At 41.4% G+C, this 18,719-nt stretch overlaps 1 protein-coding gene across 1 annotated transcript; it reads left to right on the top strand.

Moving 5' to 3' along the window:
• Nucleotides 1-57: 57 nt before the first annotated feature.
• LOC103974411 (uncharacterized) lies at nt 58-18,452 on the top strand. The gene is made up of 3 exons (XM_009389233.3): nt 58-342; nt 16,443-16,570; nt 17,707-18,452. The coding sequence occupies exons 1-3, from the start codon at nt 180-182 to the stop codon at nt 17,983-17,985; spliced, it is 570 nt and encodes a 189-aa protein (XP_009387508.1). The 5' UTR covers nt 58-179; the 3' UTR covers nt 17,986-18,452.
• Nucleotides 18,453-18,719: the final 267 nt, after the last annotated feature.

Here is an 18,719-nt window from a genome sequence, read left to right as displayed (position 1 = left end):
AGGTCGAGCAGGCTCGGGTCGGATCGTGTCGTGTCGGATTACTGAACCTGCCACCAAAATGCTCTATTGAGGAGACGCCCGTCTGCCGACTCAAAGCTACCGAGGCGGAGGCGGAGGCGGCGGCAGTGGTTGGAACTGGTCGTCCCAAGAGAGAAGACATAAGGAGAGGGAGAAGGGGAATGGGGCAGGCGTTGCGGCGAGCTACAGGAAGCGTGCGAGGCGGCCGGCCCGACCCTCCGCCTCCTCCGGTCCAGAGATCCCCACGGCCGGCCAACGTGGACCCGCCCCACCCCCCTGCTGCCTCCATTGACGGCCAAGATCCTCTTGGCATCGCCGGTGCAGGTTCGCGATGCCCTTCCTTCTCCGCTTCATTACTCTCTTCTGCTTCACTTTGATTGACGCCGAAGCAAAAAACAATCCTTTTTCTTTCTCTATTATTTAGCTTTTGGATTTTGATCTTGTTAAAAAAGATAGCCCGTCGACCTCCAAAAAATATCTCCTTGGAAGAATTTGCGCAAATTTGGGATTCACTTAATTGGCATAAGGAGTGCTTGGTATATGCTTACCTCATGTTGCGATGCTGCAAAGGACAGCGCGCCCGACTTCTTGTTGTTCTTTCTTGAAAGTTTCATGATCCAATTAGGGCATGTGATGGTAATCATCAACTTAGCAACCATACACCCGATAGCTAAAGAGCTACGATATATATGGAATGCAAATTGATCCACTCCAACGAATTTAAGCAAGAAGGATCTTTCAAGATTAAAGTTAAGGAAACTATTCTAATCACTTTATCAATTGAAATTTGATGAAGTAATTAGAACAGTCTTTTGATTCCCTTAAAACGTCACAAACTAAGAAGCTTGATAAGTTGAAAAGAAAAATAAAGATTTCTTAGTTTTGAACACCACAAGTAGAAAAGCTTGATAAGTTTCAAAGTTCGTGCAAGAAATTAAAAACAAAATATTCACCGGTGTTGAAAGTTGAATACACTTTTGAATTATATTCTTTACAAAGAGAATCAACCTTGTTTATATAGTACAAAGGTTAAGTACAAAGAGAATGAATCCATTAAATACATTAAATGACATTCATATTCCTAATGTATGAATATAGATTACTCATAAATCTACCTTGAATTTATTTGAGTGATTATTCATGAATAAACCCACAATTCCTAATATGATCCAATATGGCTGAATGACCTTTATTCTTCAAAATGGGCTAAAAATTAATCATTCTCTCAGGGTTGGATTTTCTCTTTACGATGTGGACTTATTTGAATCAGGTTGACTATTTTAGGCTCTTTTTGTATCTATAGAACCTTGATCAAGTTTTGATCAGCTTGCTCCTTCCAAATGCCTTCCAATAAACAAGTTAAGGCTTCTCTCATCCTTTTAGCTTTGGCTCTTGTAATTGGTCCTCCATGAATAGTTAAAGGGTCTTTGGCAAAATTATAATGAACTTGCTCATTCATATCATTCCACCTTTCCTTGAAAGGATTCGTTCTCGAATTAGCGCCTTCATCACCTGCATCAAATAAAGATAAATCAGAATCATTGAAGGTTGCACTAACATTGCCATACTCACCTAGTAGTTCCAACTTGTATACATTGATTGTCATTGATTTTTTGAAAGACTCGAAATGGACCATCTCCTCTTGGCATTAGTTTATACTTTGGTTAGGAAATCTTTCCTTCTTCAAGTGTACCCAAACCCAATCACCAGGTTTAAATACTACTTGCTTTCGGCCTTTATTGTGTTGTTTCTCATATTGTAGAGTTTTCTTTTCAATTTGTGTCCAGACTCTTTCATGCAATGCTTTGACAAAATCACCTTTTTGCTTACCATCCAAATTGGCATTTTCCAAAGGTAAAGGTAGCAAATCCATAGGAGTTAATGGATTGAACCCGTACACAACTTTAAATGGGGAATGGTTTGTTGTAGCATGCACACTTCTGTTATAAGCAAACTCCACATGTGGCAAACATTCCTCCCAATTTTTTAAATTCTTTTGAATTATGGCCCTCAAAAGTGTTGATAAAGTTCGATTTACCACCTCCGTTTATCCATCTGTTTGTGGATGACAAGTGGTAGAATACAACAACCTTGTACCCAACTTGCTAAAAAGTGTTTTCCAAAAGTGGCTGAGGAACTTCACATCTCTATCACTCATAATTGTCTTTGGAATGCCATGTAATCTTATAATTTCTTTGAAGAACAGCCTCGCAACATGAGTTGCATCATATGTTTTGTGGCAAGGAATGAAATGTGCCATCTTACTAAACTTGTCAACAACAACAAAAATAGAATCTCTCCCTCCATTTGACCTAGGTAAACTCAAGACAAAATCCGTGGATATATCAACCCAAGGCTCACTAATTATAAGAAGAGAAGTATACAATTCATGAGGCATTACTTTAGATTTAACTTGTTTGCAAGTAATGCATTTCTCACACAATCTCTCAACATCTCTTTTCATGTACGGCCAAAAGAAATGATCGCTTAACACATCTAAAGTTTTTCTAATCCCAAAATGCCCCATTAAACCTTCACTATGTGCCTCTCTCACAAGTAATTCTCTTATTGAACATTGAGGAACACACAACTTATTTTCTTTGAAAAGAAAACCATCATGCCTGAAGAACTTGTTAAAACCTCCTTTCTCACATACCTCATAAACATTAGCAAAATCATGATCAGAATTGTTTAAATTTTTAATGTACTCAAAATCCAATAATTTTGCATCAAGTTGAGAAATTAGAGCATACCTTCTAGAAAGAGCATCGACAACCACATTTTCCTTATCTTGTTTATACTTGATGATGTATGGAAAGGATTCAATAAACTCCACCCATTTTGCATGCCTACGGTTTAGCTTTCCTTGGCCTTTGAGATATTTCAAGGGCTCATGATTGATGTATATAATGAATTCCTTGTACCAAAGATAGTGCTGTCATGTCTCTAACACTCTTCCCAAAGCGTAAAACTCTTTGTTATATGTCGGGTAGTTAAGACTTGCTCCACTTAGCTTCTCACTAAAGAACGCAATGGGTCTGCCTTCTTGCATTAAGACTCCTCCAATTTCTATTCCACTCGCATCATACTCAATCTCAAAAGTTTTAGCAAAGTTCGATAAAGCAAGCAAAAGTGCTGAACTGAGTTTGTCTTTAAGCAAGTTAAAAGCATCATCTTGTTTTTCACCCCATCTAAATCCCATATTCTTTTTGATGCATTCAGTTAATGGTGCAGCAATTGTAGAAAAATCCTTAATAAATCTTCTATAAAAGCTAGCAAGACCATGAAAGCTTCTAACATCACTAACACTTGTAGGTTTTGGCCACTCCCTACTTACTTTCACTTTTTCTTGATCAACATGTATTCTTTTATCATTAACAACATATCCAAGAAAAGTAATTTCATTAGTGCAAAAAGTGCATTTCTTTATATTAGCATGCAACTTTTCTTTTCTAAGCACGTCAAAAACAGTTTTTAAATGTGTTATATGCTCATCTAAAGTTTTGCTATACACAAGTATATCATCAAAATAAACCACTATAAACTTTCTAATGTAAGCACGTAAAATATGATTCATCAATCTCATGAAAGTACTAGGTGCGTTAGTTATACCAAAAGTCAAAACCTATCATTCATATAAACCATGTTTAGTTTTGAAAACAGTTTTCCATTCATCACCCTCATGCATTCTTATTTGATGATATCCAAATATTAAATCAATTTTTAAAAACACACAAGAACCATGCAATTCATCCATCATATCATCTAGCCTAGGAACAGGATGTCTATACTTTACCGTGATTTTGTTGATGGCTCGACAATCAATACACATTCTCCAAGATCCATCCTTTTTAGGTACCAACAGAACAGAAACTACACATGGACTCATGCTTTCTCACACATACCCCTTTTTCATAAGCTCACTTACTTGCTTTTAGATTTCCTTGGTCTCTTCGGGGTTGTATCTATATGTTGGCTTATTTGGTATGCTTGCACCTGGAATGAAATCAATTTGATGCTCAATTCCTCTAATTGGTGGCAAACCAGTAGGAACTTCTTCGGGAAAGAGATCCTTATTTTCCTGCAAAAGATCAACAATAACACTAGGCAAACTCTTATCAATTTTGTTAGAAGCAATCAAAACATCCTTGTACATAAGTATAAGTAAGGGCTGCCTCTCATGGTTAAGGCTTTCTTCACATCACTCATTTTGGCATAAACACTCATTTTTCTTCCACTCAAGCTTTCCTTGTTTTCTCTCCCCTTGTGTTTCCCAATACTCTCATTTTTACCACTCAACTCACCATTTTCTTTTTTCTCTCTTTCTTGTTCCCTCCCCAAAGTTTTGGTTAATGAAGACTCAAGCTCCTTATATTGTTGTTTTATACGTATTTGGTCTTCAAAAATTATCTTTGGAGGCAAAGGTCCAACTGATATTTCTGTCCATCCATGATCAAAGAATAACGATTCTTGAACCCATCATGTATTACCCTTCGATCATATTGCCAAGGTCTCCCCAACAACATATGACCAACATACATGGGTACCATATCACATCAAATTTTATCCTTATATCTACTAATTGAAAAAGAAACTGATACTTGCCGATTTACCTTTACTACACCACTATCATTCAACCATTGTAACTTGTAAGGTTTTGGATGCTTGATAATAGATAATTTCAGTTTCTCCTCGAGCAAGGTGCTTGCCACGTTTGTACAACTTCCACTATCAACAATCACATTACACAACTTGTTAGCAATCAAACAATGAGTATGAAATAGATTTTCACGTTGTTCACCATGTTCATCATTTTTATTTTGCAAACTAAGTGTTCATTGAACAACTAGATTTTCACCTTTAACATATTCTACATCACTCGCATCCTCTAGAATGTCATCATCATCCTCTCTCTCACTTTCAGATTCCACAATTCCATCCCTCATGATTATAAATCTCTTATTAGGACATTCATGTGCCACATGTCCATGCCCAAGGCACTTAAAACACTTAATACCTCTAGTTTGATTAGATAGATTCTCACCTTTACCCTTGTTGTCTAATTCATTTCTGCCTTTAGTTTCATCGATTTTAGGCTTAATAATGGGTTTATCATCCTTTTTACTCCAATTCGGTTTCCAAGAAGAAGAAGAACCCAAATAAGGTTTTGAATCATACCTTGTGCCTTTTCTTTTGAGTTGCCTTTCAATCTTCATGGCCACATTCACCATGTTGTCCCGAACGGTCGTCGCGCACTCGCAACAACTTCGTTCAACGAACCGTTCGCCGCTCACACCTACATGTATAGCTGCTTGACAGCATGTTTTCTCTTGGTTTTGGGTCATTTTGCTTGTAAAAATGTAAGTTCGAACAAGCTGCAGCGTTACAAAGCGACCGCTCACCGAACCGAGCAAAACAGCCCCAAAACAGCCCAAAACAGCTCCGTTTTCGTGTGCCGCGGGCTGATTTCTGGAATCTGCCTCCGCTCACCAAAACGTCAGCCATCTCAGCCCCTTTGAACCCCCCGGGTGGCACAGGGCTGGATGGGGCTTCGGATATATACCGGACGTTGAACACTCTTTCGCAAGTTCGCACGTTGCCTTGACGGGAACTTGTTGTCGCGCCCGGGACCAGGTGAGCGGCTGTTTGTGGGCTTGCAGCTGTTCGTTCAACCTTCTAAAGCCCTTGTTTTCCCCCTCTCCCTCTTTTCTCTTGTGCCCGCAAGGTGCTCGCTGAATTGCTTGTAAAGCTTCCCCTTTTCGCGAGACGTCGAGACTTGTCCGCCGCTCGTTCTTTCGAACTAATCAACTTTCTCTTTTTATAGGTCCTTCGGGACCTGCGAGAGGTTACAAGTGGGCTGATCCTTGCGGAGCAATATCGCAAGGGCGAAGCGCGACTTAGGCAACGCAAGCTAAGTTCGCGTCTTTGGCCGCAAGGGTGCCTCACGCCTTAGGCAATTCCAGCTAAGGCCGTGACATTGTGGTATCAGAGCGGGCAAGCACTTCGAGCGAGCAGCGAACGAACTTCGCAACTTCGCCATGGCAAAGCATCGTGGCGAATCAAGCAAGACGGGGCAAGCCGGACCCTTGCCCCAAGCAGCCACAGGTGGGCTGCATGTGCACACTCGCTCTCATGCTGTTGGAGCCACTCAAGAGGAGCACGGCAGCGAACATGATGAGCGAGAAGTTGGCTACTCTCCGCGAGCGGAGGAAGCGCAATCTGGAGCGCTAACTGGGAAAAAGAGTCACAAGGAGAGACTCACAATGGCGGAAACCCGCCTGGATGTTCTTGAAGCGAGCATGGAGGAACTCTACCATGGCCAACAAAGGCTTGTTGGGGTAGAGAGCTCGCAAGAGGAAGCGGAGTCCAGGATCGACAAGGTCAAGGCCCTAGTCGACCGACTGTCTGATGACACCAAAGACTCCGTGCAACACTTACAGGATGTTGTGGCAGAACTCACTTCAAAGGTGGCCATGCTCACAAGAACACTAAATGCGGGAGGAAGCAACACCCGCGTTGCACCGCCACAAAATTTGAGGGCACCCGAGCCTCATGGATATGGAGGGGCTAGAGATGCTAAAGAGCTCGAGAACTTTCTGTTCGACATGGAACAATACTTCCGAGCTACGAGGCCCGATTCTGAAGATACCAAAGTTTCTATAGCAACAATGTATCTGAACGGAGATGCGAAACTTTGGTGGTGAACCCGTTGGGAAGAGATCCAACAAGGTCGGTGTCGAGTCGACACATGGGAGGACTTGAAGCTGGAGTTGAGAACTCAGTTCCTACCGGAGAACACAGAGTTCGTCGCAAGAAGGAAGTTGAGACAACTCCGCCAGAGTACCACCATCCGAGACTACGTGAAACAATTTTCTGCACTAATGCTGGACATACAGGACATGTCCGAGAAGGACAAGTTGTTCAGCTTCCTCGATGGTTTGAAGCCATGGGCTCAACAGGAGCTAAATCGAAGGAATGTTACTGATGTGGTCGGGGCAATTGCTGCTGCAGAAAGACTCACCGACTTTGTTTCCTCCGAAGACCCAGGGAGAAGGAAACAATCTTCAGGCAATCGCCCTCCAAAACATTCTCGAGGGAAGGAGCTCGGGGGCGAACAAAAGAAGAAGAGTTCCCACAAAGGGCCAAACCCGAAAGGCAAGACCTCAAAACCTGGAGGATGTTTCTTGTGCGGAGGACCGCACATGGTGAGGGAGTGCCCAAAAAAACAGGCACTCAATGCTTTGACGGCTTCCATCCACCCCCGATCGGACAAGGGCAAAGCTGTTGCTCTTAGTTCGAGCAGTTCTGAATCCAACAGCGACGACGAGGAGTCGCAAGGACCCCGAATGGGAGCAATGCGTTTGTTGAATGTTATGCGGGGTCAAGTGGGGGAGAACATGAAGACAAAGTTACAAAAAGCAGGAAGTAGTGAGCTGATGTATGTGGACATCAAGCTAAATGGCCAAACGACACGTGCAATGGTGGACACGGGCGCTACCCACAACTTCATAGCCGATCGAGAAGCACAGCGACTTGGGTTGATCTTGGAGAAGAGCCCAAGCCGAATGAAGGCGGTGAACTCGGAGGCCAGGCGAATCTCCGGGTTGGCGAAGGGAGTTCCCATCAAAATCGGGACGTGGAGCGGGAACACCAACATGATGGCCGTGCCATTGGATGACTTCCAAGTGATTCTTGGAATGAAGTTTATGCACGCGGCGAAGTTGGTGCCAATGCTGTTCTTGAACTCCCTATATATGATGGGAGGCTATGACCCCTGCGTGGTTCCCGTCTCTCGGAGAGGAACCAAGGAGCCCCAACACATATCGGCATTACAACTGAAGAAAGGGGTGCGAAAAGGCGAATTGACATTCGTGGCTGCTATGAAGCTAGAGCCACTCAACGAGAAGGCCATTCAAGAACCTACTGCGGTGGCGAACGTCCTGAAAGAATTCAAGGACGTTATGCCACCCGAGTTACCGAAGACTCTTCCACCACGCAGAGGCGTGGATCACAGCATCGAGCTGGAGCCAGGAGTGAAGCCTCCAGCGAGACCACCTTACCGCATGCCCCCGCTAGAGTTGGTAGAACTCAGGAAGCAGTTAGGTGAACTGTTAAGCGGTGGTCTCATCTGTAGCTCTAAAGCACCTTTCGGAGCTCCAGTTCTCTTCCAGAAGAAACAAGATGGGAGCCTCCGATTATGCGTCGACTACCGAGCCCTCAACAAAGTGACAGTGAACCAGGTATGGAGCATTTGAGTTCTTGGTGATGCCTTTCGGCTTAACCAACGCTCCGACCACATTCTGCACTCTCATGAACCATCTATTTAAGGAGTATTTGGATAAGTTCGTGGTCCTTTACTTGGACGATATCGTCGTCTACAGTCAAACGCTCGAGGAGCACATCAAGCACCTTCGGATGATTTTCAAGGTTCTCAGAGAGAACACTTTGTTCATGAAAAGGGAGAAATGCTACTTTGCTCAAACTGAGATATTATTCTTGGGACATCGAATCGGTGATGGCTCCATTCGGATGGATAAGTCGAAGGTGCAAGCGGTTGCGGAATGGCGAACTCCAAAGAAGGTGCTAGAGTTGAGATCCTTCCTTGGTTTTGTCAATTATTATTGACGCTTCATAGCAGGATATTCGAAGCGTGCAACCCCACTGACGGAGTTGCTGAAGAAGGAGCAGCCTTGGAAGTGGTCTGACAAATGTGAAATAGCATTCCAAGATCTGAAGGTTGCTGTTATGGAAGAACCAGTGCTCAAATTGCCAGACTATGGGGAGCCTTTTGAAGTCCATACAGATGCTTCAGACTTCGCTATTGGGGGAGTACTCATGCAGGAGGGTCATCCGGTGGCCTACGAGAGCCGCAAACTCAACGAGACCGAGCGGCGGTATCCAGTGCATGAGAAGGAGATGACAGTAGTGATCCACTGTCTACGAGGTTGGCGACACGATCTCCTCGGATCGCGATTTGTGCTGAGGACGGACAACATCGCTCTGAGCTATTTCCAAACTCAGAAGAAGCTCTCCCCAAAGCAGGCGCGTTGGCTGGACTTCCTGGCTGAATTTGATATGGCAATGGAGTATAAGCCTGGGAAGGCAAATGTCGTGGCCGATGCATTGAGTCGAAAGGTGGAACGTGTGAATGCCGCACAATTGGAGGGCGGAAACCAAGCAAGTCAGTTGCACTCCAACTTCCTTTCCAGAATTAGGGATGGACTGTATAGTGACCCCCAGGCAGTTATCCTGATGCAGCTCATCAAAGAAGACAAGGCACGACGATTTTGGGTCCAGGAGGGACTCGTTTACACAAAAGGAAATAGGGTTTATGTTCCCCGAATGGACAATTTGAGACGTGAACTCTTAAAAGAGTGTCACGATTCCCTTTGGGCTGGACACCTAGGCATTCACAGAACGTTGGCTCTCGTGGAGAGGGCCTTCTACTGGCCGAAGATGGGGATTGATGTGGAGGAATATGTTCGAACATGCCTTACTTGCCAACAAGACAAGGTGGAGCAGCGGAAGCCGGTGGGACTTTTGGAGCCGTTGCCCGTACCAGAAAGGTCGTGGGAGAGCATTTCCTTGGATTTCATATCAAGCTTGCCACTTGTAGGGAGACTCGGATCGATATTCGTGGTGGTCGATCGATTTTCAAAGTATGTAACTTTCATTGCTGCTCCCCTACACTGTTCAGCAGAGGAGGCGGCCAAGCTGATGATGAAGGATGTGGTGAAGTATTGGGGAGTCCCACACAATATCATTAGTGATCGAGATGCTCGGTTCCTGGGACGATTCTGGACCGAGCTATTCAAATTGGTGGGGTCGAAGTTATACTTCTCTACAAGCCTCCACCCCCAGACGGATGGCCAGACTGAAAGGATAAACTCGGTCCTGGAGCAATATCTCCGGCACTACGTGAGTGCCAACCAACAAGATTGGGTGAAGCTGTTGGACATTGCCCAATTCTCCTACAACTTGCAGCGGAGCTCTGCATCCAACAAGAGCCCCTTCGAGATCATCACAGGACAACAACCGTCGACTCCGCACACCATGGCAATTGGGTATACTGGGAGTAGTCCATCAGCCTATCATTTCGCAAAGGAGTGACATCAAAATGCAGATATTGCGCGGGCTTACTTGGAGAAGGCGGCAAAAAGGATGAAGAAGTGGGCAGACTTGGGAAGGCGACCGCAAGAGTTCAAAGTTGGCGATTTGGTGTTGGTAAAGCTCCAACCGGCATCACTCCAATTCTTTAGGAACAAAGTCCACAAAGGATTGGTGCGCAAGTATGAAGGGTCCTTCCCAATTATCAGCAGGGTAAGCAACGTCTCTTACAAGTTGCAGCTGCCGACGTGGTTCAAAATTCACAACGTTCTTCACGCCAACAACCTAAAAGCCTACCACTCGGATTCGCAAGATGCTTCCCGAAGTGTTCCAACTCGGCTACCTCCCATCACAGCCTCCTACGAGAAGCGAGTTGAAACCATTTTGGCGGACCGCAAGATAAAGCTACCCAACGGAGCTGAGCAGACAGAGTACTTGATGAAGTGGCGAAAGCTTCCCCGAATTGAAGCCAGTTGGGAGCCTGAAGACGCCCTGCGACATGAAGAAGAAATCATCAACAACTACCAACAAGCGTTGACGAGGGCGTCGACAGTTTAAGTGGGGGAGAATGTCACGAACGGTCGTCGCGCACTCGCAACAACTCCGTTCAACGAACCGTTCGTCGCTCACACCTACATGTACAGCTGCTTGACAGCATGTTTTCTCTTGGTTTTGGGTCATTTTGCTTGTAAAAATGTAAGTTCGAACAAGTTGCAGCATTACAAAGCGACCGCTCACCGAACCGAGCAAAACAGCCCCAAAACAGCCCAAAACAGCTCCGTTTTCGCGTGCCGCGGGCTGATTTCTGGAATCTGCCTCCGCTCACCAAAACGTCAGCCATCTCAGCCCCTTTGAACCCCCCAGGTGGCACAGGGCGGGATGGGGCTTTGGATATATATCGGGCGTTGAACACTCTTTCGCAAGTTCGCACGTTGCCTTGACGGGAACTTGTTGTCGTGCCCGGGACCAAGTGAGCGGCTGTTTGTGGGCTTACAGCTGTTCGTTCAACCTTCTAAAGCCCTTGTTTTCCCCCTCTCCCTCTTTTCTCTTGTGCACGCAAGGTGCTCGCTGAATTGCTTGTAAAGCTTCCCCTTTTCGCGAGACGTCGGGACTTGTCCGCCGCTCGTTTTTTCGAACTAATCAACTTTCTCTTTTTACGGGTCCTTTGGGACCTACGAGAGGTTACAAGTGAGCTGATCCTTGCGGAGCAATATCGCAAGGGCGAAGCGCGACTTAGGCAACGCAAGCTAAGTTCGCGTCTTTGGCCGCAAGGGTGCCTCACGCCTTAGGCAATTCCAGCTAAGGCCATGACATTGTGGTATCAGAGCGGGCAAGCACTTCGAGCGCATGGGTGCCTCACGCCTTAGGCAACGCAAAGGTGACCCGCGACTTAGGCAACGCAAGCTAAGTTCGCGTCTTTGGCCGCATGGGTGCCTCACGCCTTAGGCAATTCCAGCTAAGGTCGTGACAATGTCCTCAATCTCCACATAATGTTGCAACTCTACAAGATCAGCAATGTTCTTGTTTAATCCACTCAGGAATCGAGCCATGGTGGCCTCACGGTCTTCCTTCACATTAGCCCTTCTCATGGCTATCTCCATCTCCTTGTGATACTCATCAACACTCATGGAACCTTGTGTCAAGGTTTGTAGCCATTGATGCAAATCCCTATAGTAATAGCTAGGGACAAATCTCCTCATGATTTGTTTCATCTCCAACCAAGTCTCCACGAGCCTTTCACCATTTCTACGCCTATCTTTACATAATTGATCCCACCAAACAATAGCATAATCAAAAAATTCAACAGCGGCTAATTTTACCTTTTTCTCTTCAGAGTAGTTGTGACATTCAAAGATCATCTCCACTTTTCGTTCCCACTCCAAATAGGCATCTTGATTATTCTTCCCTTGAAAAGAAGGAATTTTCATTTTGATGCTGCCTATGTTTCTGTCCACACCATCAAAACGTCCTCTCCTAGTTTGTCTCCTAGGATTAACATCTTGACTAATTAGAGTAACTTGGTCATCATCCACGTCATCGCCACCATCATATTTATCATTGACAAAGGTTGGTTGTCTCCCACGTCGTGGTTCACCTTGCAATCTATTAATTGCATCATCATGCCTTTCTAGATGATCTCTTACATCTCCTATCACTTTGAACATACGTTTAAATTGTTGCTACATTGCTTGAACTAAAAGATCATTTAATAAAGAACTCGCATCTTTATCTTTAAACATGTATACAACCTGAAAAAAAACATTAGAACAACCTCACCAACACTCCCTCACGTGTTTCACTCTAGATTTAATTCACTCCACTCATGTTTCACACAATTTTTAGCTTTTCTAGATACTGATCTCACCACTCTTGTCTTTTACCTCTCTTGTTTTGTTATTTGAGTTCTTAGATTGACTAAGGTACCTAAACAAACAATCCAAATTATGGTAATTCAAAAATAGTGAAATTGGACAGGGTTAAAAGCAAACAAAAGGGAGGCCAATTTAAAGGTGTGTGTAATACACTTTAATCATAAGCAAAGACTAGAATTCAAATATCAATTTAACAAAGAAAATTTTTTTGGAATGAAGAAAGATTTCCAAACCGAAATAGGAATTCAAATGAACAAAGATAGAATCTTGTAATTTGCAAGAATTCCTTGAATCCGAAATTTTTTTTTTAAAATTCTGATATCTTTTTTTTTTATCTTTGATTTTCTCTCTCTTTTTTGACCTTTGATTTTCACTCCTTTTTTTTTGACTTTTTGATCCCTTTTTTTTATACTATAAAGTGCGGAATTACAAAGAAGAATAGCAATAACACAAGAAGCACAATAATGAAGATGAAGAAAGAACAATAATTATAGATAGTCCAAAAAGAAGAAGAAGATGGAGAGAAAAGGAAAATATAAAAGATAACAAATAAATGGATACGCAAACCTCAAACTTGACTCGAGCTCTTATACCAAATGATAGAAATCATTAACTGAACAACCATACACCTCGATAGCTAAAGAGCTATAATACATATGGAATGCAAATTGACCTTCTCCAACGAATTGAAACAAGAAGGATCGTTCAAGATTTAAGTTAGGGAAACTATTCTAATCACTTTATCAGTGAAAATTTGATGAAGTAATTAGAACAGCACTTTGATTCCCTTAAAATGTCACAAACTAAGAAGCTTGATAAGTTGAAAGGAAAAACAAAGAATTTTGGGTTTTGAATGCCACAAGCAGAAAAGCTTGATAAGGTCCAAAGTTCATGCAATAACTTAAAAACAAAACACTCACCGGTGTTGAAAGTTGAATACACTTCTAAATTGTATTCCTTACAAAGGGAGTCAACCTTGTTTATATAGTACAAAAGCCAAGTACGAAGGGAATGAATCAATTAAATATATTAAATGACATTCATATTCCTAATGCATGAATGTAGATTACTCATGAATCTACCTTGAATTTATTTAAATGATTATTCATGAATAAACCCACAATTCTTAATATGGTCCAATATGGCTGAATGACCTTTAGTCTTCAAAATGGGCTAAAAATTCATCATTCTTTCAAGGCTGGACTTTCTCTTCACGATGTGGACTTATTTGAATCAGGTTGACTATTTTAGGCTCTTCTTGTATCCATAGAACATTGACCAAGTTTTGACCAGCTTGCTTCTTCCAAATGCCTTCCAATAAACAAGTTAAGGCTTCTTTCATGCTTTTAGCTTTAGCTCTTGTCATTGGTCCTCCATGAATAGTTAAAGGGTCTTTGGCAGAATTATAATCAACTTACTCATTCATATCAGCATGTATGGTTGGATAAAAGTACTTTAGTTAAAAAAAGGACCATTTTGTTTTCTTTTCCATTTTTTTTGTTGTTGCCTTAGGAACCTTAGTTGACCAGTTCATCAATAACTAGCTATTAAGCTTCTACTGCAACCACATTTTGAACTCTTATGGTCCCGTCTTTAGGCCCTATTTTGTCAGTTCAAGGTATAGTAAGTTTACCTTATATTTCTGTGAAGCAAATAAATGTTGTTCTTAGTTCCTGATTGTAGCTATTGTGTGATCTTAGAAGGCATAATGACCAGCATTTTACATAATAGATCATCATGTTGGTCAATTAGATTTCCTTTTTGCAATTCTCAGGACTTTTGTTTGGAGACTTTCATTGGAACTTTTATTCTAGGGACAGTTTTCATGCAAATTTGATGCATTACTGGTCCAAAATCAAGTATCTGTCTACTAGTTTTCTATTTTGTTTCTTTACAATCCACGAACAGAATCGAGAATTGTGGAAATAAATTTTCTGTATAGTTTGTTGCTCTCCAAACAAGGAAGAGAAAATGGAGGTCACAAGTGATGTTGGTTTGTGTTTGCTGAACGAGAAAATGTTGATGCCTCTTTTCACCTGATTTGTGCATGCCACTCCGAGCCTCTCCTCCATGAGGTTCATTCTGATTACAATTTTTTTTTAATTTATACATCCGTATTGGTGCTTCAGAATGGTATTCCAATCAGTTCTGCATCATATGCCACCGAAAGGAACAACATGAGCTGAAACCTTTTCCCTTAGGACTCTAGGATGACTGAAACTTAGTTTTACAAGATTTCACTATCGACAGATTATGATCCTCAAGCCACTAACTGCACTTTGAGCAATGGCACGTATGATTGGTGCATTGTTGGGTAGTATAGGTCAGTTTGTCTTTTCCACGTTACTTTCTCTTGGAATCAGTTGTATGTATATCATTTGTCTAGCTGAAGGTTGCCCTTAACATAGGGTTATGATAATTAATTCCTGATTGTCTGTCCAAGGATTAATTAGCTTAGTTCTGTTTATACATACATATATATATGTGTGTGTGTGCGCATATATATATGTATGCATAGATATGTATGTATATATATACATATATATATATATATATGCACATATATATACACATGCATATACAAATATATATATATATATATATATATATACACAAATATATAAATATATATATATACACAAATATACAAATATATATACAAATATATAAATAAATATACAAATATATATACAAATATATATGCAAGGTCTTTAATTTTGAATAATACGGTCGGTACTCGAATAATACCGTCCGTTACCATCCGCCAGTAGATCGGTACACAAACCGCCCACAACCGGACAGTATCATCGATTGGGGTTATTTCCACCCTGCACAGTGACCGAGGGAGAAGAAAGAAAGGGAGAAGGGTGGTATTAAGCGAGGGAAGAAAGAAAAGGGAGAGAGGAAAACCTGGAGATCGACGCCGCTCTCCCTCCTCGTCTGTTGGCGACTTCTCTCGGTGCGGGGAGAAGAATCCGCGATCGCGGGGAGAGGAGAGGCGACGTCGCAGGCAGAAAGAGGAGACGTAGCGGGCAAATTTTTTTTTTACTTATATATATATATATATATATATATAAAGACGATGTCGTAGAAAAAAATTTCTTTTTACTTATATATATTTATATTTATATATAAATATATATAAGTAAACGAGACGACGTTGCCTCGTTTTTTTTACGACGTTACTTTGGTGACATCGCCTCGTGTGAGGAGAGGAGAGGCAACGTCGCCTCGGCTTTCTGCCCACGTGGGGAGAAGAAGGTTTCTTCTCCCCACGCACCAAAAAGGGCGACGGGGTCGTCGGTTTTTTTTTTTTTATTTTTATATATACCGAGCTGTATACCGAATTGTATCACTCGGTATATAGTATCGTACCATATCGAGTGAGTCTCAAATCTCCGGTACGGTACGAAATTTCAATATTTGTATATATATATATATATATATATATATATATATATATATACATGTGTGTGTGTGTGTGTGTGTGTGAACTGCAAAGGTCAAAATACTTTTAAATGGTGCCATGATTTTGTTTGATCGAGACTACCATGGTAGCAAACCTGACACAGTAGAAAGTTTGTAGTAATAGTTAAATTGGGATTTCTATTGAAACTACGGCTTAATGACTAGAGGCCATCAGTTGTTTTTATTGAAATTATAGTAAGGCAGGTCTTGGCTGGGCTAAACTTGTAACAAAGTTCTTATGTTTATTTGATATATTTAATTTCTGACCTTGTAATGGAAACATGTTTCCAATGATTCCCTTGTATCAGTGAGGCCTTATATTATCTAGTTTTGACTTGGGCCTTATACCATCTATCTTGACTTGCCAACTAAAACTATTTGATCCTTTGTTGTTGTTTGATATAACTTTAATATAATTATTTCATGTCTGAACTGGCACTTTCAGTAATGATATCCTCATGTGCATTTTTATTATAGAGGTCACTGAAAGGATTAAAGATGAGAGTGGTGTCCTTGAAGAACGGGATCCAAGATATGATGAAATGCTTAGACATATGCTTGGAAAGATAACATCAAGGTCCGGAGGAAAACTAGAGATGGGTGAGGTGAGAATAATTAGGTCCATTCTTTTCTCTTTCGAAGTTTATTGTTACAACTACATATTTAGCTGGAGTTTCTACCGGTTCCTGTAGCTTTGTTAAAATGCTATTAGTTTATGCTCTCATTCACAGAGAACTTTCACAGACAAACAAACGTTCTCTTAGCCTCGTGCATCATTTGAAGTACATGGAATTATTTGCACATTCATCTTGTTCAAATGTTGAAATCATAGAAACCGTTGCCTAAATTCGAGTTTACTCCAGAAATAAATGATCTTATTCTCTTGGCCAATGCTTGTCTGCATAAAATGGTAACGTGGACACAGATATTTTTGTTATGGTAGACATCAGAAAATAGCAGAACATCTAGGATCAGGAGCTCCTCAAAAGCATGTAAAAATTGCACTTTTTCTGTTCTATTCATCCTAGTCACTCAAATATTGTCTGGCTGCTGCTGTGTTCAATTTTTATAAGTGAATCATCGCTCAGAGTTAATATCCACTTGTAAATTGTTTGAGCATTTTTTTCATTTGTTTTCATAGTTTCTGAGAGAACTTCAGGGCTTCTCCAAGAGAAACGCTGGACTTGTTCCACCATAGGCAAGCCTGTTAACATGCTCCATAGACTGACCAACCCATGTGATTTTTGGCCTGCCTCCTCGTGTTGGATGTGTGTTGGTTGTATTTAATGTGTGCTTGTTGTTGAGGGGTTCATGATTATTTTGGTGGGTTTCTCCGACACTTGTGGATGTCACATCCTAGTAGCAATGACATTCATTTTAACTCATCCTATTACTGTTTGCAAATTAAGGTGGCCATGTTTGTAGGATCTATTTGTTAGTAAACAATCAAGGTCCTTTTGGACTTTGTTTGGCATGAACTGTAACCAAAAAAAGTTTCAGAAACTAAGCCTGGTTGCTTTTGGCATTTGCAATAGCAAATAGTTGGTCAGAAAGTATATTTGTCTGAATTCTACCTAATTTTAGTCAAACATCTATTCTTCAAGGAAAACTAATAAACCATCATACACAGAGACATGTCTAACATTCTTTTAGGTCTCATCCAATGACATCCTGCAATGACCATTGAGAGAAAAAAAAAAATTGTCACTGTATAAAGTTTGAGTCTTCTGCTTGATTGCAGGCTGGCATAGTTGAAAGATATAACAGACCAATGCCAAAACTTCGTAGTTCCAGAGAAGAAGCTGGAGCAAGTGGGCAAAAACCATTACCCCCAGGAACACTCTCTGTCGAGCAAGTATGTCAAATTATCCTCCTGCATCAGGGCAAAGCTGTAGATCACCCAGGAGTCATGGATATCCAGGACATTGCTAATAAGTTTGGAGTTGATCCTGGTCAGGTTCAACAAATCACACAATTTATGTCACTGCCTCCACAAGATGGAAAGAGGGAAACACAGTAATGAGTTGCAGGTAGTGACCAATTTGTTAAGATGCTTGACATTTATTGTTTCGGAAAGTTGCATGGGGGTCTTCGCTTTTAAAGAAGGATTTGCCCTTGGGCTGCAAGGAACTTGAAGAACAAGGTTATCACCATCCCATTTTTTCCATGTGGCATACACACTGAGTAATAGTGAGAACTAATAGTGATGAGATATTTCACTTAAATAGATGAGCCTTTTGCTATTACTTTTCAGTGATTGAATGTGAATGACACTTTTGGGTGTCATGCTGTTATCTTGATTTCTGCTAATAAGTAAGCCATGGATAATGAATTGAATAAGATGATGTATTCCATATCTAATTTGAGTCTGTTGTCTTGTTCCAAGTCCTTTGTCTCGGATTATGTGTTTCGACAGTAAAAGTTGTTGTACGAGCGGATGTTCTCGTTGAAAGGTTGTGTTAAATTATCCAATACTCTTTTTTTTTATTTTTGGTTCTCACCACTGATGCTATAACATGAGGGCTTAGAGGAAGTTCTTGCTCACCTTGTCCTAATTTTGCCTAAGCTTATTTTGTATGTCATATTTTCATAGATAAAGTTATAAACATGGTGTTTGATGTACTGTTATCGTGTAAAGGTAAAATTATTTAGAAATAAAGTATTTTGAAGGTTTTCTAGCTGGTCTCGAGTGTCGATTAATATAGCACCTAAGAGCTATTCAAGTGACACATTGTTGGTTGGACATTTTGGGTA

Source organism: Musa acuminata, chromosome BXJ1-4, assembly GCF_036884655.1.
Source record: "Musa acuminata AAA Group cultivar baxijiao chromosome BXJ1-4, Cavendish_Baxijiao_AAA, whole genome shotgun sequence".
NCBI lineage: Eukaryota > Viridiplantae > Streptophyta > Magnoliopsida > Zingiberales > Musaceae > Musa > Musa acuminata.
This window is presented reverse-complemented; position numbering and strand designations above follow the sequence as displayed.